Genomic DNA, 25,862 nt, shown 5'->3' with positions numbered 1-25,862 from the left:
ACCTCCCACCCCTGCTTCCCACAACCTTAGAAATTTACCAGGGAAATACCACTGCATCAATTGCTTCTGGGAAATTAATGTATTCTAAGGTCCAAACCAGACTGGACCTGGAAGAACTGTGATTAGGATCTTTTGTAGTTTATTTGCTAATTAGCAGTCCCATGGGGCTGCTTTGAAGAGTGGGGAAGTAGTACTCCAGGAGAAAGAGATTTATTAAACACTATCCCATGGCTTTTTCTCCAATGTAATTCTTCTCCTATCACTATTAGCTTAGGGGGAGAGCTGCTGTCCACGTCTGTCTTCTCCACCCCAGTCATAGCAGACTTTATGTAAGGGGGGGGGAGAGTTTGCTTTAGGGGTAGGGTATGGAAGGAAAGAATTACAAATCTCCCTGAGCACCACTTCCACACTCTTCAAAGCAGTCCCATGAGGCTGCTGATTAGCAAAACAAAAGCCACAAAAGACATTAGTAACAGATTTCCCTGGTCAAGTCTGAGGGTCTTATTCCCTTCAACCTGACACTTAAAGTAAGCAGTGCTTAAAAATCCAATTTATAATTAAATAAATGTTCAAATCCAAGAAGCTCCAAGGCAAGGCCTGGGGTGGGATTAGGAGTTTCCCCCAGCCCAGGAGCTCATAAAAGTTATCAGGTCTTGTACCTTTTTTTTTTTTTAAGAGTAAGGGGTGAGAAAGTTGGAGGGACGAAGTTTGGGGGGGGCAAGGAGAGAAGCAGGGCAGTGAACAGGAATACTACTAAGTAAGGAACACAATAAGGAGTTTTGTTTTTGTAAGAAAGACATTTTGAACTTAAAAGGCAGTGCTAAAGCTCCATCTAGGAGAGACCTTAGTAACTCTGCTTTGTGGGGCGGAAAACGTCTAGCAGAACTGCATGTCATGCCACATTTGTGCTGTATCAGAACCAGCATCCAAGTGCATTCATTATCCACCATGATATGGATGAGACAGAAGGAGTCTCATGAGGAGGTGATGTGTTTTTCTTTTTAAAAAGGCAGTAGGTGAATCCCAGCATTGATTGGTCTGTGGGATTAACTTATGTTGTGCCTCTGTAGTCAGAGACAGAGCATGATGCCTTGAGAGAGGTCAGGTCTTTTATGAAAATAAAGTAATTAGGGGAGCAGCAGCTCTATTTTGAGGCACTTTTCACTTGGTAAATTAAGGCTCCCGGTGTTCTAGAGAGTCTTCTTTTGTCATTTGGGTGATGCTTGGCACAGGAGTGTCACTTGAAGGGGCATTTTCAGGAATTAATGAATAATGAGGTAATGCAGCCTCCCCACTGCTGCCTGGAAATTAAAACAGGGACATGGCTCATTTATCAGCCAGGAGGGGGGGCGGTGTATAGAAGATCAGCTTTCCTTTTCTTGGATACTGTTGTGTTGTGGCCTGTGCACACATTTCTGAACTAATCAAAACGCCAGTTAGACAAGGACTGTGATACAGCAGTGATTTTGGGAGAGGGGATGGAGGGAAAAAACATGATTTAAATAGAATGTATTTGGAATGCAGCTGTTTCTGATGCCAGGGTTCTTTGCTGAAACATATGCAGGGAACTATTCCACTGAGATGCATCTCTGACTTTGGGGGAATCCTACAAGGAAAGTTCCAGTGTCTGACATATTTTAAAAATACCCTTCCATATCACGCAGAACTGCTAGTCCTTGCATGAAGAAGCCAAGAGGAATTATTTTTAAAATTAGCTTTCTGCCATGTGTCTTATGCACTCGACTTTATGTACAGTGGTACCTCAAGTTAAGAACTTAATTTGTTCTGGAGGTCTGTTCTTAACCTGAAACTGTTCTTAACCTGAAGCACCACTTTAGCTAATGGGGCCTCCTGCTGCCGCTACACCGCCACTGCACGATTTCTGTTCTCATCCTGAAGCAAAGTTCTTAACCCAAGGTACTATTTCTGGGTTAGCGGAGTCTGTAACCTGAAGCGTCTGTAACCCGAGGTACCACTGTAATGCCTTATGGAAATAAGGTGGAAGTTCTTTTACGTGGTGTCTGTGAGAATATGTCTGCTGTCATGAACCTTGCCTCTTTGGGAACAAATTGTGGCAGTAGGCTCCATTACAGATTTCCTCATGAGCACATAGCAGCAGGCTCTCTAGTACCTGAGCAGTACCTTGCATCATGAGCCCTGTGGGAATGTCATGGAGGGGATCATTGGATCTGGGGGAGCTTCACAACATCATGATCGGAAACCACAACAAATATTAAAATGCTAACAAATGCAATCAAACATCATCAGCAGATAGATGTTAAACCAGCTGTAACACAAAACACACTGGAAAGCAAAAAGATGCTGAGTAAAGACCATCAAATCTAGCACCACATAAATGGATAAGGGGAGAAAAACAACTGAAGCATCGCTGCTGAGAGAGCCCTATTGCCAGTAGGCATCCTCCTCACCTTCAAAGATAGGGGTATCCAGAGAGAGGCTTCTGACAAAGATCTTAAACAACCAGTTTCAAAGGTTGGTTTGTGTTGTGTTGTGCTGCTGTGTGTGTAAAATCAGGAGAGAAATAAATAACTATGTAAAGACAGTTCACAACATGGGAGGACATTGCTTAGAAGAGGAAGGGATGGCGTTTGTGCATTTGAGTTGTACAGCAGAGGAACGTTTAGCATATAAGGAAATGAAAGAGCAATAATTTCTATTGGCGTTACTAGTCCTCTTCAGTCGGTGGCTGTGACGCTTATGCTGCCACACTTCGCACTGTGCTCACAACTATGGATGCATTTTCACATGAACAAATACTGTTATTTGAGTGCTGAAAAAATGCAGTATCCTTGCAACAGAGAGCACTGTTTTGCAAACAGGCATTTGGACTCCTGGAACAAACAAGAAACAACTAATTGCACACAGATTTTATTGTTTGCAAGAACATTGCTTGGAAAGGCTCCAAAAGATCTGTCTTCTTGACTCTGTGCCCCACATCCCCCAATCCCATGGAAAGGTTGGTTTTCTTTTTTTAATTAAAATGAAATCAAGAGTCGTCAACGAGCCTCTGATCCGCAAGACGCAAGGAACTTGAGATGTAAACATGAGTCAATAATGTTATGATAGTTCCCTCTTTGAAAACCATCAGAAACCTCAGGCCTGCTTTAATAAACATTAGTTTGCCCTGAAGTGGGTAATGCACACAAGCTACTTTGCTCATCATTATGTAGCATTTTCTATTAGCATTTCATAGCTTTCTATATATTTATGCACTTATGAATGAGTTAGATTTAATGCAAAGGGCGGCTGTCTCCATAGATCTTTTTTTGCTTTTCATGTCTCATGAATGGGTTTAAAAACACATCTTAAACATCTCAGATTCTGCTTGTCTGCTGCAATCCTTTGAGAGTGGAGGGATGCTGTGCCATCCTAGTTCTCAGCACATGGGCACCCTCTGGTGGCAAGAGCTACATAAACCTCCATGTCACTACATGGAGGAAGAGCGTATTCTATATTCTGTCAAGGGCCAAAAAGGGTTCCCCTGCTTCCTTATATTGTAAAATGGTTGTTATAACTGACGGCATCGTTTGCCTGGAACTATGTGGGAACAGGCCAGGTCACTTCCTCTTGAGCATAGTTGCCAAGGAAGTTGTCAAGATTTAGTGAAGCAGCTGAGAATCCAGACCACACTACTTACAGAGGAAGGCAGTTCTCATAAAACACAAGTGACTGGGGAAGGAGACAAAAGGCAAATAAGCATATTGAGAAGCAATATTTGTCATTAACTGCTAAAGATTCAGCAGAGCCCCCATTGCTCAGACAGTGACTGCTTCCAGTTTTATAGAGCAGCATAAAGAAGGGAGTCTTTCTCACCTGTGTTTGCAGAGGCTTACATTTTTCATTAGTCTTCAGGAAGAAATCTGTATATCGTCCACTATAGAGTAGAGTCTTGTTCATTCCACGCAGTTAAACCTTCAAGAGAGCGAACTCCTTTTAAGTGATGTATGATGAACATTATTTTTGTGCTTCCCTTCCCACAAAGGAGAGAGAATTAAGGTACTTTATTAACCCCATTTCACAGTTGTAAGAAGTGAGACTTGGGCAAGAACAGATGTCTTACTCAAGGTCAGTCAGACCATGGCAGAGCCAGGAATTTAAATCCTACCTCCTTTATTTAGCATTCTGTTTACAAGGCAGTTAAATGTTGAACACTTTGTTTTACTTTGCTTCTGGGAAGATGTGAGAGCAGAATAGCTCCATACCTCCATGGAGCCCCACAAAGAGACATTACAGTAGTTGATCCAAAAAACTATAAAAGCATCAATCATAGGCAGCTTAGTTTCCCCCAGGACATTGTGATTACCCACCAGTCCGTCTAGTCTAAAGTCAGACTCATCTACCTGACAACTTCCTCCAGACACTAAGTAAACAAAGGTGCCATGCCATACAAGCAAGGAGAAAAACCCACATATTGTGTATGTGTTGTCTGCAGATTATGTTGCTGCTGAAACAGTGTTAAGATTCTTGTGCTAAAATGTAAGTATGAATGACTGAGAAACTGGCAGCTTAAGCATCTCTTCCTAGAGTGCTGCCTGCTTAAGATGAAAAGGCATCATCCATCTCAAGCCTGCTGGGTTTATCTTGTCATACGGACCATAAACAGGATGACAAACGCAAAATGCTTTAGAGGTGCTTATAATCTAAACTGCCGCCTTTTTTGCTTGCTCTGAATCTGTAGCACCCCTCCAAGTTGCCAAGGAAGCTGAAGAAACAATAAGTTTGTATGTCCAGATAAAAATATGCACTGTCCGTTTTGCTGCCATTCTCTCCCTCCCACCCTGCGCCCCTATTGCTTGCAGTAAGAGCAAACGAAGGGCCCAAGGGCAGCCCCCAAGTTCCATACTTGCACAGGTGTTTTCGCAGCCGGCAATTCCAGCAGGCCACAAGAAACATTAAAGTGGGCCTGGGCATGGCCACTGGATGAAGGGAATGAAGACAATGATAATTAGGAAGATGCTTTCAGAGCATATACCTTGATCATACTCATAGAGTTGGAAAGGGACTGGGGGGTCATGCAATCCAACCCCCTGATAAAATCAGGATCTGCAACGTGCTGTGCAGCAACAGCACCTCTAGCAGGTGACGATCCAAGGCGGGCAAGAGAAGTAGCTTCCCTTTTTTTTTGTCTTAAAGGTAAAGGTAAAGGTACCCCTGCCCGTACGGGCCAGTCTTGACAGACTCTGGGGTTGTGCGCCCATCTCACTTAAGAGGCCAGGGGCCAGCGCTGTCCGGAGACACTTCCGGGTCACGTGGCCAGCGTGACATCGCTGCTCTGGCGAGCCAGAGTCGCACACGGAAACGCCGTTTACCTTCCCGCTGGTAAGCGGTCCCTATTTATCTACTTGCACCCGGAGGTGCTTTCGAACTGCTAGGTTGGCAGGTGCTGGGACCGAGCAGCGGGAGCGCACGGTCCCAGCGCCTGCCAACCTAGCAGTTCGAAAGCACCTCCGGGTGCAAGTAGATACAAGACCCTTAATACGTGCTTGTGTTTATAGCACTAGGTAGAATGTTTGTGCTGCTGTTATGTCTTGATGTCCCAGCTGCAGGCACTCTTGGAGGATACTGATTATCTCTAGACACGTTCCAGTCTGGACTCAGGCCTGTTATGGGGACTGAATCTTCCTTGGTTGCCCTGATGGATCTTTATCAGGAGAGGGGCATGGGATGTATGACCCTGCAACTTCTGCATGATCTCTCATTGACTTTCAATACCATTTGCTGTTTATATAGACCTTGGTTGGATAAAGCTAATAGTTTTTATTATATGATTTTATTATTTTGCTGTACCCCACTTCAAAAACTTTCAATACCATTTGCTGTTTATATAGACCTTGGTTGGATAAAGCTAATAGTTTTTATTATATGATTTTATTATTTTGCTGTACCCCACTTCAAAAACTTACTCAGTACAAAGCATTATAGAAATGCATTAAATTAAGAAATAAATGTCCCCCTGCTTTATGGTGCTACTGCCCTTATGGTGGCAGTTAGTATCTAAGGGAGTGCTACATGTTTTTGCTGTTAAAAGATTAAAAAATGCAAGAGTTTGCTTTTATCTTTTGACTAGATATCTGGTCTTTTTGTGGGGCTGGGTACTTTTCATAGTACTTCCCTTTCAGAAGATTGGTGCATTAGTCATTATTTGGGTTCTGTTTTGTTATCCTATAAAAGGCCCTGGTGGAAGTCATAGTGAGGTTGGCAGGAAGAATCAAATGCTGCCTTGTTGGGTTAAGGAAGAGACTGCTATGAATCCTAAATTGTTTCAGAGTCATTTGTCATCGCAGCCCAACCTCCTTATAAAGGAGCCCAGGTGCAGAAACCAGAGAAAAAACACATGTTGCATTGGATTTTGTTGATTAGAAACAAGAGAAGGTCGTATCACTGCAACAAATTCATTTGAGTATTTCCATGCCTAATGCAATTTACTGCTTATCTCTATGTTAAAAAAGCAAAGCAAAACAAAAACCTTATGGCTATATTGGAGAGGAATGGTCTTTTTCTTCCCTGGGTACAAAAACAGGGGGACAGATAATTACTAAAACACTTTCCCCTCACTTTTGTGTATCATACAAGCAGTTTGTGACTCCTGTGAATAAAACATTTCAAATGAAACCAGCTAGAAACCACTGTTGAAGGCTGCCGCCACCACCACCCTGCACCCTGCTATATTTTTTTCTCAAAACCTGCCACTTCCCAAAGTCCACAGTACCTACCACATTCTAACATTGATGCACAGTGCACTCATTGTGTTGGATTGCTCTGCTTGACCGGAAGATTTCATTCCCACAATGTTCTGACTTATTTCATCTGTCCACATGTACCAAGATATAAATTTGTATGGCACACCTTTTTCTTTCCTCAGGAGCAGGGATGGTGGTGGACTGGGAACAGGAAACTGGTCTTCTCATGACTTCTGGAGATGTACGGATTATAAGAATCTGGGATACAGACCGAGAAATGAAAGTTCAGGTAAGCACAATATATATTGCTTATGGATCTGGTATTTAAGCAATCCGAAACAGAGAAATGTCTTGTGCTGCTAATTTCGCCACTCAAAAGGCTACTTGTTAATAAGATAATTCCTGAACTCCATACGGAAGGTGTCTGTGGAAATGCTTCTCCATGGATGTCAAAAAGTTTATGTGGGGTGGAATGTGGGACCAGGGTTATTTACAAATGGGGTGAATCATGCCTGTGTACCTGTGATACATTTTGTTTACAAAGCATGCTGAAGTACCAGATACCTTGCAAAGATGAAATGCTTGGTGCACCTCAAGCACTTTCAGCCTAAGCCTTGAAACATCATTTCCTGTGAACATCTGGACCATGGGGACAAATCTGTTTTCCTAAGGCCATCTGAAAGGATGCGGGTGGCGCTGTGGTCTAAACCACAGAGCCTAGGGCTTGCGGATCAGAAAGTCGGCGGTTAGAATGCCCACAATGGGGTGAGCTCCCATGGCTCGGTCCCTGCTCCTGCCAACCTAGCAGTTTGAAAGCACATCAAAGTGCAAGTAAATAAATAGGTACCGCTCTGGCAGGAAGGTAAACGGCATTTCTGTACGCTGCTCTGGTTTGCCAGAAGTGGCTTAGTCATGCTGGCCACATGACCTGGAAGCTGTACACCGGCTCCCTTGGCCAGTAAAGTGAGATGAGCGCCACAACCCCAGAGTCGTTCATGACAGGACCTAACGGTCAGGGGTCCCTTTACCTTTAAGGCCATCTGACATTCACATATGAGGAACACTGAAACTAGTTCCAAGGACAATCTAAAGCGAATCCCTTTTAGAGTACTGAAGGAAATACATGCAGAATACATATCTCAAGAAAGTCAACCAGCCCTCAAACTACAGATCATGCATTATGTGATCAAGGAATTTAACAATGTAGGAAATGTTACAAAGACCCATTAGTCATTTACACAGGCACAATGCAAAATTGCATTCTCTCTTACATATATGTGCACATTCCATGTGTTTTTTCTAGCAAAAAACCAACACTGTGCACATGACAGATAAAAGAAGCAAAGATGCACTAATACCATCTCTCATGCAGACACAGACAAGAAGCATACAGACAAGCACTTTCTCTCATGTATGCATTCACACACATGCACACAATGACAGAGGAAGCTGGTTCTGATTGGCTGTTGCTGGCTGTAGCTTTTCTTTGAGCTGTTATTCCTCCTCTCCCTTGGCAGTGGTGAGCTCCCATCCTTTTCTTCACATGCATCTCTAACCATGATCCAAGGAAACTTTAGGAGTGCAGGCAGCTGACACATCCCACAGTGGAACAACAAGCCAGCCAAGCTTCTTCCTGGCTGTCATTCACTGCCAGGACTAAGAAGATCCAGCTTACAATGGCAGAGGCTGAGTGACAGCAAATTTAAATTCACTATACTGAATGCACAGAGCAGTGTCTGGGCCAACCCTGTCTATGTGTGCTAGAAACTGACTAGCTGGCAAGCCTAAAAGTCCCTTATAACATCTATCTGCCTTTGGCAGCCCCCCAAACGCCATTCCTCTCTATCTGCCACCTAAAGTCACCTACTACACTTCACATCATGACAGAGCCGGCCTTGTTCCTCCTATTCTATAGGCATGGAGACTGACAAAGGAACAGAGCAGTTTTAGCCGCCTTGTTGCTTGAGCTATCGTGCCACTCACCTTAGCAAAAAAAACATGTACATTCACATCAGTTGCCATTAAATCAAGCCACCTCTTCAGCCACATAATGAGAGGCAACATCTCTGTCTAAGCTGCTGTGGGAAATAAAGTCTAGTCTACAAATCTTTTGGAAATTAATTACCTCTGGATGAACATTAATTATGGCACTTTGACCCAGCAATGCAGCACAACTAAGCCTATGCTAATCTTAATTATTTTCAAATATTATTTTATCTGTGCAAATTAGAGAACATCAGAAATCAGCAGGGTGAAAATATTTTAAATTAGAATGATTAATGATTGTACGGAGAGCATCTTAAAGGCATTTTATTTCTTAAACAGTGCAAATTGGTTTTTGCAGTGATTCGGGGGATCAAGACTTAATCATACTGCAAAACCCAGAGCAGCAGAAACATAGTAGTCATATTCAGAAATTCCACTGCCCATTATTTGAGCCACTGAGTATATGTTGGGTACTAGGTTGGTAGGAGATGGTGAGAATCATCATAGATTAAGGGTGGGTGCATGGGCTTATATACTTGAAACAGATGTGAGGGGCAATTTTAGAATAGTTTGTTAATAGTTTAATGGTTTCCTTGCAGAAAGAGAGAATTTGGAATGACACTTCTATTGATTCAACAGCTGTGATGATCTAGCACAGTTGGTACAATAAAATCTCAACTGAACTAGTCTGCATCCCAGGAGTGGATGACTTTTTTTGGCCCAAGGTCTGCATTCACTCTTGACCCAACCCTCCCAAAACTGCAAGGCAGCAGCAGGTGCAGCTAGACCACACTCACATGTGTGATGCTGTCTTCACAGCAAGGCCATGCCCCCTCCCCGTCCATTAAATGATTGACCTGATCACCAGGGTGGACACAGTTTGCATCTCCATCAGGGAACTGGACTGGGGGATGGGGAGAAGCTTAAACCTATCTGTTTGCCCCAACACTGTGTTTAATTTGACCCTCCCCCTTCTTTTTGCTGCCAAGGACTTGGGAGAGTGCTTGGGGGTTAGCTACTGCTGCCATAGCTCATCTGGGTTATTAGATATCTGCCAAGAATGGTGGTCTGCAGCAAGCAGGCACCAACTAAGCCAAGCTAAGGGTTCAAACAGGAAATCAAATTGGCACATGGGTAAGCAGGGATGAGCACCGTGAAAGCAGTGCATCTGTGCATTGGTTTTCTCATGCTGCGGAGCCAGGGTAGACTTGGAAGCTTCTTGGGACCAGAGGGAATCCTCTTGGCCTATTGAGACATCCAATCCTTACCGATACTGGCTGTTAGTGCAAATAACAGGTCAAATCTGAACACTTTCTCATTTGGCAGGTTACCACAATGAGAAAGGTGCCTGGGTCCACTTGCCAGACTTCTAGTTCAAGGCTCCACTCCACTAATTGGATGGAACACTAATTTGCATATGAGCTTCATGGTAGAAAATTCACTCACTTCCCCCAAGTGTCATCATGTTCCAAATTGACAAGTTACCTGAATAGCTGCCAAGATGCTGTTTACATATTACTAAACTCAGCTGTTGGATGGAGCTGGAATTCTACATGCAACATTAGGTGCAGAAAAGATCTTGTTGGCAAACAGATTGCAGAAATACTCCCGCCGCCGCTCAAGGCAAAATTGCTTTCCTTTGCAACCTGAAACTTCACTCAGTAATGTCAGTCAACTGGAACTATTTGTTCCTTAAGCACCTTTTATCCACAGATTCTGCTCTTTGCCTGTGGCATGCTGTGGATGGAACTCTAATCTGGATTATAGTCTGATTTGAAAGAATTTAATAGACACCATTGTGGCCCTTTCTCAACCCTCTGCAAGTCTACAAGAGAGTTGATTTGGAGACACAAAAGTATCTTAACTTGCAGAGCCTCTATGCAACTACAGTTCCATTTCAGTCTAGGATTGCCAGATTTTTATCTCCAGTAAACTGTTAATCTAATTTTTTTTATGAAGCAAATGCAAAAAATAACATCAAGAGAAGGCGGATAGGCTCACAGGAGCAAAAATAGGAAGGAGGTGTGAAATTAGCTAACATAATTTTGCAGAGCCAGTTCTGATTATTATGCTAGTTTGAAAATGTTGCTCAATTTTTTGGTTGCTTAATTGAAACTGTTTTTCTTTTTCACAGCTGCACTCTTATTATTCCACGCAGTTCTGTTATGCGTAGCACATAAAGAGGAAAGGGCTATAGCCTTAGAATAACGTTGTCGGGTGTCTTTCCAACAATATACCAGCATTGCTCTTTGTGTTTATTATTTTCCAGAGTTGTTCTTTCATAAAGTACACTGCCCTTGGTTTCTGTTCTTACCATTTTTCTGCAGAGCATGAACACATGCAGCATAGAATCTTGTTGCAGCCTGTCAGGACTCCAGGTTTCTATTTCAACTTTGACCATGGGCATGCAATGTTTCATCTTGCACAGTTTACTTTCCATAAAAATATGAGGGAGAATTCCTGACTCCAAAGAGATTATAAAGGGCTCTAAACCTTTTTGCTGCAAGGCTTGGGGAGCAGCAGCGTGTCAAAGTGGAACAGCTTCCATCATTTAAAAGGAAACACTTTTTGGTAACGTCTTTCTCCCCAGAGGAAATGCAGGGCTTTAGAGTTCATGGCAGGCTATGTACTTTTATAATCACCCTTAAAAAACTGCACAAAAAAATGTGAAGTAGAAAGGCTAGTTGCATTTGCAGTTCTCTTTGTAGTTCTGCCACTTTTAGTAATTCACCTTTGCTATTTGACTGGGTGCATAAGAAGTGTCTCCTTCTCACCAGGCCTTCCTGCTGTTAGTTCCCTTCTTAGTGCTTTCTGCTCTTAAATATATATTTAATCTGCTTTTGTGGCATTTGTGGCCTGATCTAATGCCCAATAAACAGCTGTTGCCCTGCAGAGTTCTTCCTTTAATAGGTACTTATTTAGAAAGCAATGGCTGCCATACCTCTCATACCTCTCTTACATGAACTAGTTAGCTGCCAGGTGTATTTTCAGCTGGAGCAGATTTATTTCTCTCCAGGGAAATGGTGTGTGTTTGTTTAAACAGCACTCATCTATCCATCCTGCCCTTCAATGTAGTATTTATGGCTGGTCAGGGACAAATATGTTTTTGCGGAAAAGAATCTCCTCCTGGACATTTATCTTAGTTAATTAGGACTTTTTAATGTGGTTAATCAGGGCTTCCCTTCAAACTGAAGGGCTAAGATCACATGCTACTTGTTCCAATGCAAAGGTTTGCTTTAGTGAGTAGACACATCAGGAAGTTGATGAACACTTGTGTGAAATATATACCACAGTCAAAAGGAAATTCATGACCCAATTTTCATATATACCAGTATGCATATAGGTGTAAAGTAGCCCAGATTACATTTTCCAAAACAAACCATGGGTAGGCAAACAAAGACCCAAGGGCCAGATCTGGCCCAATTGCCTTCTAAATCCAGCCTGCAGATGGTCCAGGAATCGACGTGTTTTTACATGAGTAGAATGTGTCCTTTTATTTAAAATGCATCTCTGGGTTATTTGTGGGGCATAAGAATTTCGTTCATTTATTTTTTTTCAAAATATAGTCCGGCCCCCCCACAAGGTCTGAGGGACAGTGGACCGGCCTCCTGCTGAAAAAGTTTGCTGAACCCTGATTTAAACCATGTGAAACAGACCTAAGACATTTTTTATTAAAATTAGTATTATTCAATATAGAAATTTTAATACATAATAAGGCATAGACCCACACAAGTTCCTGAATCTCACCATGGAGATGATGCTGTTCTGATAATATTTATGCCTTCCTCTTTGCTTGAAGAAAAGAACCAATTAGCCTGATGCTGCAGCTCAGAATAGGTGTCCTTGATGTCTTCATTAAAAACTTCAGCCCTTTTCACTACCAGAAGTTAGTTTGTTTCCAGAGGCAATTTGTTCACCCCCAGTCTTAAGCCAAAATCTGAGCCTGCATGGTAAAGCTGTCACAACCACCTTGTTACCATTATTCAGCATCAGTGCTCATGTGTGGACCCCACTACAGGGGTAACACTGGGCTATATATATGGCCAGTGCACTTAAAATCTCCCAGCTGTCTTAGCTTAGGACTGTGTTTTTCTCTCCTAGGATATTCCCACAGGGGCTGACAGCTGTGTCACCAGCCTGTCCTGTGACTCGCATCGTTCGCTCATTGTAGCAGGGCTTGGTGATGGTTCAGTTCGTGTTTATGACCGGCGGATGGCTCTGAGCGAATGGTAAGAGACTTATCTAATTTTTACAACTAGCAAGTTGCATTCACTTTGCATTCACTACTACTATTCTTGCCGTTGTTTCAATGCCTCCAAACACACTAGAGATCTGGCTGTTCTTGGAACCCCCATCCTTTTTTTTTTTTTTAATTATTATTATTATTATTATTATTATTATTATTATTATTATTATTATTATAGCATGTGTGAAAACGTAATGTGAAAAGGATATTAGGTTGAATCCAGCTAAATTATTGTGTGCGTGCAAGTGCAGTGGAACTTCCTTTCCCTCTCCAGGTCCCATTCAGCCCTACTCTACTCCCAGGTATGCTCTAGAGAGATAGGGGAATCCCTAGAGCAAATCTGGGGATCACATGGCATGGTAGGAGAGGAAGGGGAAGTTCCATTGCACTCACTGGAGTTGTTCTGTGCATGAAGTTCAACGTGGTTGAATGCAACCCAAAGAATGCACCCATTTTTTCCAGGGAGTGCAGAGTGGGGGGTGGTGAGTCCATTTCTAATGTTTGGGCAATTTCCCTTGCACCACTGCAGAACTTCTCTTTTAAAAAAACTTTGTGATGGCATAGTGGAAATTGTGCTATATGAATCTTCTCTGGTAAGAGGCTCTTTCCCCCATCGCATCCTGTCTTTCTGGTTTGCAGCACCTTAAGAAGATGTCTTCCCATATTTTGTAGATTACATTAAACAAGGGGCACAATCCCGAGGGTCTTAATTTCTAAAATCTGTACATTATTGTCTAAATAGAATCATAGAATTGTAGAGTTGGAAAGAACCACGATAGTCATCTAGTCCAACCCCCTGCAATTGTGTGAAGCGCGTCTATCATTTGATGGCTCTGTGGTTAAGCACTCATGATAACTTACCTCAATTCAAGGCTCCATGTGTCCTCTAGCACCAACGTTATTCAAACCCTACCATAACCTTCTATCACCATTTGCTCAGGGATTACCTGTCGGACTCTATATTTCTCACCTACTCATTTCAAAAAAGCTATGACCTGGAAACAAATGCTATGAGGTGATGCAATTTTTATCAACTTGAGCTGCAAGAGAAATAAATTTTTACAGTTTTGTTTTGTTTTTTAAAGAAGGGGAGAAGAATATTGCATTGATTTTTCTTCTTCCTGAAATACATACGTTGTAAAAGACATCAGAGCTAAGTTTTTACTAAGACATTTACTTATTATGTCCTAGAGCAAAAACATGGGGTCATTCCCTCCTACCTTTTCTCCTCCCCTCTCATTTCCTCTTATGCTTTATCTGACACAGGGCACATGTTGGAACATGCAGTTGCAAAATATAATGCCCGTACTCAAAATCTCTGGTTCAAAGTCTTGCAACTTACCTAACTGGGAACCTAGCCACAGCAAGGAGATGATTTCCCTTTCACATTTATGGTTCATGAGTTGGTTTATGGCCTTTTTCCAGCTTTGTCTTACAAAGTTTCGTCTCTCTCTTGTAGCCGAGTGATGACCTATCGAGAGCACACAGCCTGGGTGGTGAAAGCGTATTTGCAGAAACATCCTGAAGGCAACATCATGAGTGTCAGGTAAAAGAAAACGAAATGAAAAGGAACAAGGGCCTCTGAATATTTATGCGACATTTTCCTGTCAAAACAGTATTTTGCCCTCTCTTGTTTAAAAATCTGTCTCTGGTATTTAAACAGTGATGAGATTTGAGCTCTTCACTTTGGCATTTCTACTCTGCAATTAATTCCTGCTCCCAAGATGGGAGAGCGGATGAACGGGTAACCTTGTTCCTTAGAGCAAGGGTTTTCAAACTTGGTCACAGCAAACTTCAGTCAGGAAAAACAATCTAATCCTCCTCAAATTAGATACATTCTTCTGATGATGATCAACCATTTCAGGTTGCGGCCCACCTGACTGGAAGAGCTGAGTGTGGGAACTGCATAATATTGTAGGAGTGGTACCTCAAAGAAAGCAAAGCCCCACAAATTTAACGCTTGATGCAGTGCATTGTGAGTCATTATATGTACACAAACGGGAGTGCAAAATTTACTCTGCTCCCTTTCTTACATGGCTTAATCCTGTGAGTGAGGGCACTGTGTTCTAAGTCAGCTTCTATTGGCTTTTGGGAAGGGTCACCCATAAATTTGTGGCATTATCTTCTGAATGCTCAGCCTTCACTTTAAAGTTAAGGATCCTAAATAAAATCATGCCATGCTCTGGCTGGAGTTTATGAGCTAAGTGGAGGCAGGTCCCCAGTGGAACCCACTGCAGCCTTAGTCCCACACACAATATCACCAAACGTTTGGAAAGAGAGTCCAGAAAGCAAGGCTCAGGTCAAACCAAGGTCAGAGAAATCCAATCTGGATCCAAATGTAATCAAGGGTCAGCATTAATAAGCAGGAGTCTAGGGGTCAAAAACTGAAGAGATTCTTAAGAAAGCAAGGCAGGCAAAGGAGTTGGGTCTGGGAGGAGGGAGCTGGCTGGCTTGTGTTGTTTCCAGTAACTAGCAGACCAAGTGAAGCTTGATATGCAGTGGCACCTCTAGTTACGAACTTAATTCGTTCTGCAGGTCCATTCTTATCCTGAATCTGTTCTTAATTAGAGGTGTGCTTTCACTAATGGGGCCTCTTGCTGCCGCTGCGCTGCCAGCACACGATTTCCATTCCAAAGTTCTCAACTCGAGGTAATTCTTCCAGGTTAGCGGAGTTTGTAACCTGAAGTGTTTGTAACCGGAGGTGTTTGTAACTCGAGGTACCACTGTATAGCCTAGTGTCTCAGGCCAGGCCCAATACCAGTTCAGGTGCTTGAGTCTGCTCTAAGAGCCTTTATTGTTGAGGAAGGTTGTTACTCAGAAAGAGCCCTTTATGCAAGAGTTCTGTTGTCACATTGACTCTCAGGCATGGACTCCAATGTTGACCAGCTGCCAGGGCTTGGACCTTCTGCTGCTGGTGTTTCCAAAGAACTAGGTGATGATTCAACCTCCCTCACTTGAGTTAGCCAAGCTGGATCAGGAATCCACTCCAAGGAATCTTCTAATACATCCCTTGGAGGCCCCTAATACATCCCTTGGAGGCCCTTTCACAGACCTCAGGGCCCTGGCATTGTGGGGCTTTGTCTACTCACTTAGGTCATTGATCTAGATGGGGACCAAGGTGGGATCAGGGCCTGGCATGACAGGTAACAACACTGGAGACAGGGATCCTAATCTTAAACAGAAATACTTATCTGATAGCTGTAAAGTAAAAGGTAGGAAGTAACTGGCTAGAGCAAGACTTGCTACTGAGACAAAATGCTTAAAAAACACCAAGGGATAGATTGTATTGCATGTTCTGGGCTTATTGCTATGCAGAATTATTTCCCCATCTAGCAATTTTCTGTGCATAAATCCATTCCTCATGCTTCATAAATATGGTGGAGGAGCACTGTGTTTATTTATTACCCCATTCAAAGGACAGCAGACTATAATTTACTACCACTAAGTCATAGTTTGTTTCCAGAGAACTTCTTCCTTGTATACAGAATTGAAAGAAAATATAATGCTGTAAGAGGTAATGCTTTTCCACCCCCAAAGAAGGGGCAGCAAATGTTATAACTTCTGTTTTTCCTGGAAGCTGGTTGAAGTAGTTTCTCTTGCCAGATGAGAATCTATTTGACTCTGAAATTATTTTGGTAGGCCCCACCTGACATTAGATAATTATCTTATCTTTCAAACAAAGGTGCTTCTCACAAGATTCAAAAAGGGATTGGAATTTTACCTGGAACTGGGCATGTTCCACATCAATTAGATCAGCCTAGCAAGCCATATTGACTCTCAACAGCATGCAGTATGTAGTTTGATGTTTCAGCAAAAGATTATGCACTTCAGTTTTAGATTAATTCAGCTTGCACAGCCTAAAGAGCCATGATTCAACGACCTTACTAAAGCCAAGACCTGGGTCAATTTGTGACTAGATATGAGAGCAGCTAGGAACCTATGTAGTACAATGCTTTGAGCATTGATTAATTATAAATTAACTAATAAACTAACATGGAAGGCAGTAGTCTATTGTAAGACAGCTGTTCAGCAGACAGAGTATTGGCTAGGTTGGAGTAACTGGCCTTCACAGCACTAGCCTATTTGAATCACCCTCTTGCAGTGGGTGCATATGTAAAATGTGATCCTTTCTAGTCATACATCAGGCACACTCCATGATTCTGTTCAAGAGTGAGTGGCATACTCACTATAAGGCTTGTACTTTACAGTGGGTGATAAACATTTATACTGAAACACTAACACTAAGAACCCAAAGAACATCTGTAGGGAATAGGATCATGAATGGTGTTCTTAAGAATGCCAGCAGAAGCTTGACAAATGATTTATGTACCAGGAAACGGAGAGATGAATGATTGCGGATAAAAGTCTAAACTCTGTACTTCTCACAACAAAAGCAGCTCTCTGAAGGTCAGTTCTAACTTTGGGGTCTTGATTTGCATAGCATGGGCATCTTACAGATGTTGGCTTGGGTTCATCTTTTTGTTACTTAAGGACACCCTTTCCTCCTTCTTGCATGTACCTCTGTTCCTGAAGGACTGGAAAAAAAGATGCAGAACAGTTCCAGGATGTTTCTAGTAACAGTAGCCCTCTGAGGTCGAGCAAGTTTCTCATCACTAAAATAAAATGTAGCAGTAGGCACAGGTATTCCATCCAGCACCTCAGCATCAGGCACTGCTGTGGTCAGAACTCATTGAAGAAGCTGAAGGATGAATCATGGTGCTGTCTCATCCTGTTTAATCCTTTTGAGAAGTTTGTTGCGTTTCCTCGATTACTTCAGCACACAGGCAGCTTCGTTAAACTCAACTGTTGGGATTCTACATTACTGATGTGCGTACTGATTATGCTGGCACACTCAGGATCTGCTATTAGATTTTCTCCATGGTCTGGCTTAAATCTGTCCTGATTTAGTTGTTCTTACTTCCTTTGTCCCAATGCAAAAGGCATATGCAGCACACCATAAGGCCTAATGGCATAGCACATGCAGATGGTGTCTCAGGTTAGCCTATTCAGTCCAAAGGATCCCAGGTAGCAAGTTTGTTAAAGCCTCTGCCTGAAGCCTTGGACAGCTGCTGCAGAAGCAATACTGTTAGGGCAGATAATATTAGGGTTGCTGAACCGATCAAGTAGGAGACAATGGCCTAGTTTGTGTGTAATGCTAAGGCAAACCATGGCTGAGCATGAACAAGGAAACACATGGGCTCCCAGAGAGGAGGCTATAACCACATTGCTCCTCCTTGGTCATTTTGATGCTGCACTATGCTGAGCTAATCCATAGTATGGTTTAGTGTGTCATTCATACCCCAGGCTCATGGCTTAGCTCTCCCAGACAAACCACAAGCTATAACCAAGGTGTCTCCTATGGTTTAAACAGCTCGTGATTGTCTGGGAGACCTAGACCAGGGAAGAGTCAACTGACCATCATCTCATCTCTGGAAGCCCATAGGTTTGCTTGTTCATGCTCAGCCATGGGTCAGCTTAGCATTGCATGTGAATGAGAATAATATTTAGCTGGGTCAACATATGAATGAGAGTAATATTAGGAGCAGCTGGACCAATCAAGAAAGAGCAGCAGCAATCTGCTACCCAAAAAATAAATACAGTTAATATCACTAAGTGCTCTGTCTCTGTCCCCTCAGCAAGTTTAACATCTTATTAATTGCATATTTTATACCCTGAAATGAACCTTTCACATTGTTTATTATTCCATTCATTACTTTTATATTGATTCACTTACTTTTAATGCACACTAATGGATATAAAAGAAAATACAATAAAAGCAATTTCTATAAGATAAATAAAGGGCAGCAGGAATTAAGAACATGGAATAAATCATTTCATGATTAGATGTCACATACATTAATTTACAGTAAACCTGAAGACTTATTTTTAATCAAAATGTTTCCTTATGTGTTTTTTTTTGTCTGTGTTTTTTTAGAATGTTTCCTTATGTTGAGTAATAATTTGAAGCTTTGCCTCTCTTGGATATTTTAACCCTGGTTCTGCCCTCTCTAAGTGGTGCTGCAGATGCTTCCTGAGGATCCTGCCACATCTCTGACAGCTTAACACTAGGGAGTGACAGCTGGAGTGCTTTTCTCTGTAGTTCTTCATTTTGTAGCATTTGGTATTGACCTTTGGCTTTCCAGATCTGACTGTCTGTGAGGTATTAGTTTCTCTTCTGCACCCACAGCTTTTTTTGGAATCAGATCTTAGAACATGGTCTGTACTTTTCAGCTGTGCGTGTTGCAGATGGGCTGTAAACACTCAGCCTTCAAGTGGATCTTCACCAGTCTCCATTAGCTTTCACCAGCTCCATTAGCTGGATGCATACAAGGAATCAAATATTGGTGCTTTCATCTTCAGTCTTTTTATTGCTGTGTCTTCGTTGCCGTTTTGTTTGGCAGTACAGCTGTAGAGTCTTCTCCTTGCACAAACCAGAAGTTGGTGCAACTTAAAGCCCTGCTCACTATTCTTTTTTTGTACTATGTTTTCCTTTGCCTTTTTTTATACTGTCAGCTCCACAGGCTGTAACCAGCCATTGGTTACACTATGAAGGCTATTAGGTCTTTAATTAAATTACAAGGTTCCAGAAACAAGAGAGATATAATGAACCCTAAATGAAGGGAAAGTTCTAAGAGAGACGGGGCATGCAGGTCAGATATTTGAAGTATCACAAGAGAGAGCGGAAGGATCTGAACTACAGTAGGGAAGCCCCATGTTGAGTCCTCATTATGAAATGCTGCAGCTGGAGACTAAGGAAGTCATGTAGGGAAGAGCAGCATGAGATAGACTATAGGGTTACCTAACAAGATCCAGATCCCAGTTACCTGAATGCTGCTGCTTAGCAGGCTCTGTTACATCCTCAGACCAGCAATTGTGGTGATGCAGGGAGTAGAGAATTAGTTATAACCAAAGTTTAAGGCCCTCCGACTAGATTTTTACACTTAAATAGCCATTCTCTGTAATCAAAATTATTTATTGAAGAAATTTTATAAACTGCATTATAAAAAGAAAAAGAAACCCTTAAGCATTGTACATAAAATAGTAAATTCTCAATAAAATACAGTCATTTGACTGAATTAAGATAACTTCAGCTGATCAGGCTTTGGCTACAGTTTTCTCAGCAACATTTTCTCATTTGCCTTCCTTATTCTACTAGTTTTTCATTAATCTCTCTGCTCTGAAAACTACAGACAAGGACTGTAATTCCTTCAGTTTCTTAGCAGACCTGGTTTTATCCATCTCCCTTACATTTTGCCCAAATCCTCTGCTCAATAAACAATCTGCTCAGTGAGTGGACCCCATGTTTCAACCTTGTTTTCCTCATAGAATCATCACTTGGACACACCTTACAGCATTTAAAGGATTAGGACGGAAGGCCAGTTTCATGAGCTATGAACTGGAAGGCCAGTTTCATTAGCTATGAACTGGAAGGCCAGTTTCATTAACTATGAATCCATTATATTTATGACAAGACAGTAATCAAGCTGAAAGTTAGAAATTTCACTTCACCAATTATTGTGACCATTCACTGGTGCCACTATAAAGCATCTTGTCCAGTGTTAAAGGTCTTCAACCTGCCAAAAATCTGTCACAGGACCATTAGCCCAAAGTCACAGGATGTTTGCATATGGTTAAAGTAACCCTGTTATCATTTACCTTGTTCCAGGGGAATACAAAGGGTCTTAAAGTCCAGAAATCAGTCAAACAGCAAAGCCAGTCAGTGGTTTTCTAGTGGTATTTAATGCCAATGAGTTGAACAGGAGGAATAATGAATTGATTCGTGTACACTGATTCCTTGTGCGTGAGTAACCTTATGTTTGCTTCTGCAGCATCTAGGGCTGCCTGAAACAGACTGCAGTGGGTGGCAAGTATGCTGGTTTTCACAAAGGGACATTGCTGGCAAATTGAGCATTGATACTAATACTCTCCTAATTTTAGCCAGGTTCTGGGATAAGTAGATCTGCTCTCCTTGTTAGAGCAAACAGATAATAGCCCCATGTTTTATCTCTTTGCAGTGTTAATGGAGATGTCCGTTTCTTTGACCCAAGGATGCCAGAATCAGTGAAGGTCCTGCAGATAGTAAAAGGACTGACAGCTCTGGACATCCACCCACAAGCCAACCTGTTTGCATGGTAAGTTCTAAATGCAGCCTGCATATCACCTGCTCCATTGTTAAACACTTGCATTTATTTTCCTTGGCATAAACAGTGTGGCTTATTTCACGTGTTTGCAGCTGAGGTATTTCAATTCTTGTATGCTTCATTGAACCTGCAGCACATGGATTTCAATTATGGTGGGTGTTGCAGCTCATCGTATTATGTGGGTTTCCCTTCCTTAAGAGCAGAAAGTGCACTATTTGCTAGGGACTTGCTGTCCAGTGTCAGCAGTTTGGTGCCTGGGGTTTTCACTCAAAACCATATCATAGTTATGTTCTCCCTGCCTGCTGTTGTGTCTCCCAACCTGCCTCCCTAAATCTCCTACTGAGCATGTGAATTTTCCATTGTGAACCTGCTAATAGCTGAGATTGTGCTGAAGATTTCATGCCTTAAAGAAAATCCCATTTGCTGTTGTAAGATCACTTGCTTCTTGCTCCGCAAATGGCACAAGAGTAGAAAAGCTTCATCTCTAGGACTTAACCACCAGTTGTTTAATGTCACCAATGTCCTGTAATCTCTGTTTCCCTCTGCAGTGGCTCTATGAATCAATTCACTGCAATCTACAATGGGAATGGTGAGCTGATCAACAATATCAAGTACTACGATGGATTCATGGGCCAGCGAGTGGGTGCCATCAGCTGCCTAGCCTTCCATCCACACTGGGTCAGTCTCGTTTCTAAACTGTAGAACATCTCAATTGTTACCCTTAATTTGTTCTGAATAGCTATTATGAAGATGACTTAGTGAAGCTGTTGAGAGGGACACACACACAATATTTCCAAATTCAGAAAACTCAAATTCAGTGAGAAAATTCATTGAACTAGCTCATTGGGGGGTGGGGTGGGGAGCATTTATTTATTTATTTCAGATTGCATGCAAGTTCTAGTAGAGTTCTTTTATTTGCTTAGACAAAGTTCCCAGAATCAACTATTTTCTAGTAGCTGTCAAGTTACAAGTTCACTTGGTCAAGCCATGGATCCATCTAGTCCATGATCCTGTTTCTGACCATGGCCAAACAAAGGTTTCTGCTCCAGGTGATCAAAGGAAGAGATGCCTGATGAATAGTGCAAAGTAGATACGAGGTTGCAACTAGGTATACAGTCAAGTCACATCATATGTGCATTTTACTTTCACAAATTCAACTTTACACACTTGGCTGCAGCTCCATTCCAGATCCATTAGAGCCTTTTTCTTCTGCCTGCATCTCTCTCTGTCTGCCCCACTCCTCCTTCCTTGCAATGGCCATTCGCACCTGAAGGAGAGGGGCAGCAGAGACACACACACAGGGGAGACCTTCCCATGGGACTCTCAACACCTTGCCAGACAAGGAAAATGCATTTTTTTCCTATTTACAATTTTCGTGTCTTTGCACAACCCTTGGAACTGTACCCTCATGTATGTTGGAACTCAACTGTATTGGTGGATTTTCAATCCACTGGAAACAAACAGGGGAAATTAGTGGAGAAAGGATTTCCAGCATAACAGAAATTACTGGAAGTTGACTGTCACTGTAGAGGATGAAACAGAGGTAGGTAAGAGCTTTTATGGCCACAACTCAATAAACCATCCAACTTCGTAATACAAAATACAATAATTAAAATCAATAAAAGCAACATAAATGTTGCCTAACAGAAGCAGAATAAAACAGATTAGTGCCTTAACAGTCAATGTTTTGCTGCTTCCTGAACCTCTCTGGGCTCAGAGCAAGAAGTAAGACCTTTGGCCCATTATATCCAGCTTGAAGCTGAGAAAGAGGGTGAAGGGGCTTGCCTCTGTACTTAGGCTTCAGTGGCAGTCAGACAACCTGGTGTGACATCACAATATTTTATGTGAACCGCCCTGAGACCTTCGGGTATAGGGTGGTATAGAAATTAAATTAATTAATTAATTGATAATGGTGATGATGACTCCAACCCTTTCCCTCTTGAGTGACGAGCAAGGCTGGTGGCGAGTATAAATTCTGACTAGCTTCAAAAGGCGAGTATAAATTCTGACTAGCTTCAAAACCAGCAGAACCCTGCTATGTATGCACTGATTCTATTTCCCCCTCTCCTTTCCACAGCCTCACCTGGCAGTTGGAAGCAATGACTACTACATCTCTGTATACTCGGTGGAGAAGCGAATCAGATAACAGTGTGTGTGGCTGCTCTGTCAAGAGCAGGACATCTTCTGGCAGGTGGGACCGTGTCTCACTCATGGTGTACATAGTGAAACTATCGACTTGAATGTTTAGTGTTGGCTGCTGCTGCTGCTGTGCAACCCCCCCGTAACTTGAACACTTTTTTCCCTCCTGATTTAGCTACTGATGATTTTGAGTCAGAGGGGAGGGGAGAGAAGCAGCCTCTTGCTTTTCTTCCGAGCCAGTACCTTCAGGAGCAGCAGAAAACGAGTATATATATTCTCACCGGGTTTCACCACCACTGCCCATGACTGCTTCTCTGGTTGCTTGGCGTTATGGCTCCTACAAACTAAGAGGATGATTCCTTCCTAGAACAGGGGTGGGTTTTCCTTTGAATCAGGAATTAATTCAGGACTCACCTAGTGTTCTACATACTCTACCTAGAACGTCTGTGGCTGCTACCTATTTTGTGCCAAGTGCTGGCCCTGGCAGTCGCATGCTAGCAGGCTGCCGGTCTTGGATAGTTCTGTGTGTATCTTACTACTCTATATGCCACCGGCCACCTTCTCTTGCATTTACTGTTCCACTGGTAAAAGACGAAAGGAAAGCCCTAAGGAAGAGAGAGTCTCTTGGTGCTGCTGAAAATACTACAGAGTTGGCTGCCACTACGGAAGGGAAAGCAGGAAACTTGCCCCCACTTCCTGGGTGTCTGTTGGGGAAATCGGAGTGACACATTTGAGAAGCTGCGTGACAGGACAGGAGACCTTCCCCTCTGATGTCCATTCAATCTATAAGTTGTTCCAGCCATCCTCTAACTCCTTTTGCTCACAGCAGAACCCCATAAGCACAAGAAATGGCCTGCTACCTCCTCATAGAGAGCAAGGAGTTCACTTATCATTGTACCACTGCCTTAAATCCTACCCCCACCTCCTGTTCTCCTTTTGCAAGAAGTGCTATTATTCAGCTTGGTAATGGATGCAGATATTGCAACACACATACAGAACAGGCCTGTGCAGAGGGTCCCTCCTCCCATTCATCCCCCCCCCACCACTTCAGGCACTTGCCCCCTAGACCGAACACAGGGGAAGCTATATGTATACCTGGCACCCTGTGATTGCATGCATGGTGTGCTGCCTGCAAGAGAACTACTGATGTTCCCGCTCTCTAGAGAATGCTGGTTCCATCTCACATGCCACCCATCTCCCATACAGTAAAGACTTCGGTCTCTTCAGTGTCCAGGGGAAGAGATTCCCAATTAAATGGCTGCCTGAGTAGGGACACAAAGACAAGAAGGTCCCTTTGCATTATGTTGTGCCAGCATTGTGCAGCTATTGGCACTGGCTCCAAAATCAGTTGTCTACAAAGCTGTGGAGAGGCATGGAATTCTGTCGTCGTCTTGCCAATAATTTTGTCGCTTGTGATAGCATTAAGAATAGAGATAGCATCCAATTCATCTTGCATTGAGGATGTCAGCTTTTCCTTGCTTGCAAAATCCATCTCCTGGCTCTCACTATGAAGCCTGCTATATGTTTTTTCCCCCTTCTTCCCCACCTTCTAGGCTGAGAGCCACCATGTAAGATACTAGGCAGAGGCCAAGGGAGGATTGCTCATATAGCTAGAAACCTATACTGAAAGCTGCCAAAATTAAATGATGGGAATAAACCCAAGAGGTGACTTGACACATTAGTTTGCTGATCCCCAGTGTCAGTTGTGCTGAGATGCCACAGCCTTGGCCCCATTGCCGTGCCTGTCCCTCTGTAAGTGGCAATGAACTCAGGGAAGGGCAGATAGTTGATGGATTTTGCTAACAAGCATCAAGCCAGAGTCTGAAATCCATGTATAACTGACTTAACCTACGCAATTAAAAGCAAATGAGAATATGATGATGACGATTATTTTTTGTAATGTATATCCTATATATTTTGTTTCAAGAACAAGATCCCTTGTGCTTCCCCCCTCAGTTTGCACAGCCAGGACTATGGTTGTGGTGGTCTTTTTCTGTTTTAATCTGTCAGCTTCCATCCAAATTGGGGTGGGGGGGGGAGGGAGCTGTGTTTTTTCACAGGTCTGATGTGGAGATCCAATCATGAAGTTTAACCAAGGCTCCAGAAAGTAATCTACCTATATGGTTCACTTATCTCTTTATTTATTTTCCAAAAGCAAAATTTAAAGGAAAAAAAAGTATATATACATTTAATAATAAACCACCACAAGATTGTACTGTGAGAGTAAAACAATTAATGAAATAAATGGTTAATAAAATGTAAATGCCGTAACAGCCTCTGGTCAATGGGATCTGACTGTTATCAGACGGGGGTGGAGGCGAAACTTTGGAGAACAGATGTCAAGAAAAATGTGGTGGACAGGTGGGTGAGTGAAGGGGTGGGGGGTGTTGCAGAACAACAAAGCAATTCCCTGAGGGAGTGCCTAGCTGCTCCTCCTGACAAAGAAGAAAAGAAGATAATAATTGCTGTTCTGATAACGCACAGACAATGCACTCCTGGCTTGTCTTCATCTCTGGATAGCTGCACCTGCTCTTGGCAATCCTCTTATCCTCTTCTTTCAAAAGGGTGGATAGAGGAGGTAAGTAAGTGCCTTGCAGTCTGGAGAAAGTACCTAGCTACTGCCTCCAAAACAACAACATCTCACAGGTG

General features: G+C 42.6%; 1 protein-coding gene across 2 annotated transcripts in view; it reads left to right on the top strand.

Moving 5' to 3' along the window:
- RPTOR (regulatory associated protein of MTOR complex 1) overlaps window positions 1-25,486 on the top strand; it is a 325,970-nt gene extending 300,484 nt beyond the window's left edge. For both annotated transcript variants that reach the window (XM_079965357.1, XM_079965356.1), the window contains 6 exons: window positions 6,884-6,990; window positions 12,789-12,916; window positions 14,393-14,479; window positions 20,949-21,065; window positions 21,623-21,752; window positions 23,152-25,486. In XM_079965357.1, coding sequence (XP_079821483.1) covers window positions 6,884-6,990; window positions 12,789-12,916; window positions 14,393-14,479; window positions 20,949-21,065; window positions 21,623-21,752; window positions 23,152-23,220 — 638 coding nt within the window. In that variant the 3' untranslated portion in view covers window positions 23,221-25,486. The remainder of the gene's footprint in view (window positions 1-6,883; window positions 6,991-12,788; window positions 12,917-14,392; window positions 14,480-20,948; window positions 21,066-21,622; window positions 21,753-23,151) is intronic.
- The last annotated feature ends 376 nt before the right edge of the window (window positions 25,487-25,862 follow it).

The sequence above is a fragment of the Podarcis cretensis genome, assembly GCF_951804945.1.
Source record: "Podarcis cretensis genome assembly, chromosome: 2".
In the NCBI taxonomy this organism is placed as follows: domain Eukaryota; kingdom Metazoa; phylum Chordata; class Lepidosauria; order Squamata; family Lacertidae; genus Podarcis; species Podarcis cretensis.
Note: the sequence above shows the minus strand (reverse complement) of the source record. Positions and strands in the feature narration are given on the sequence as shown.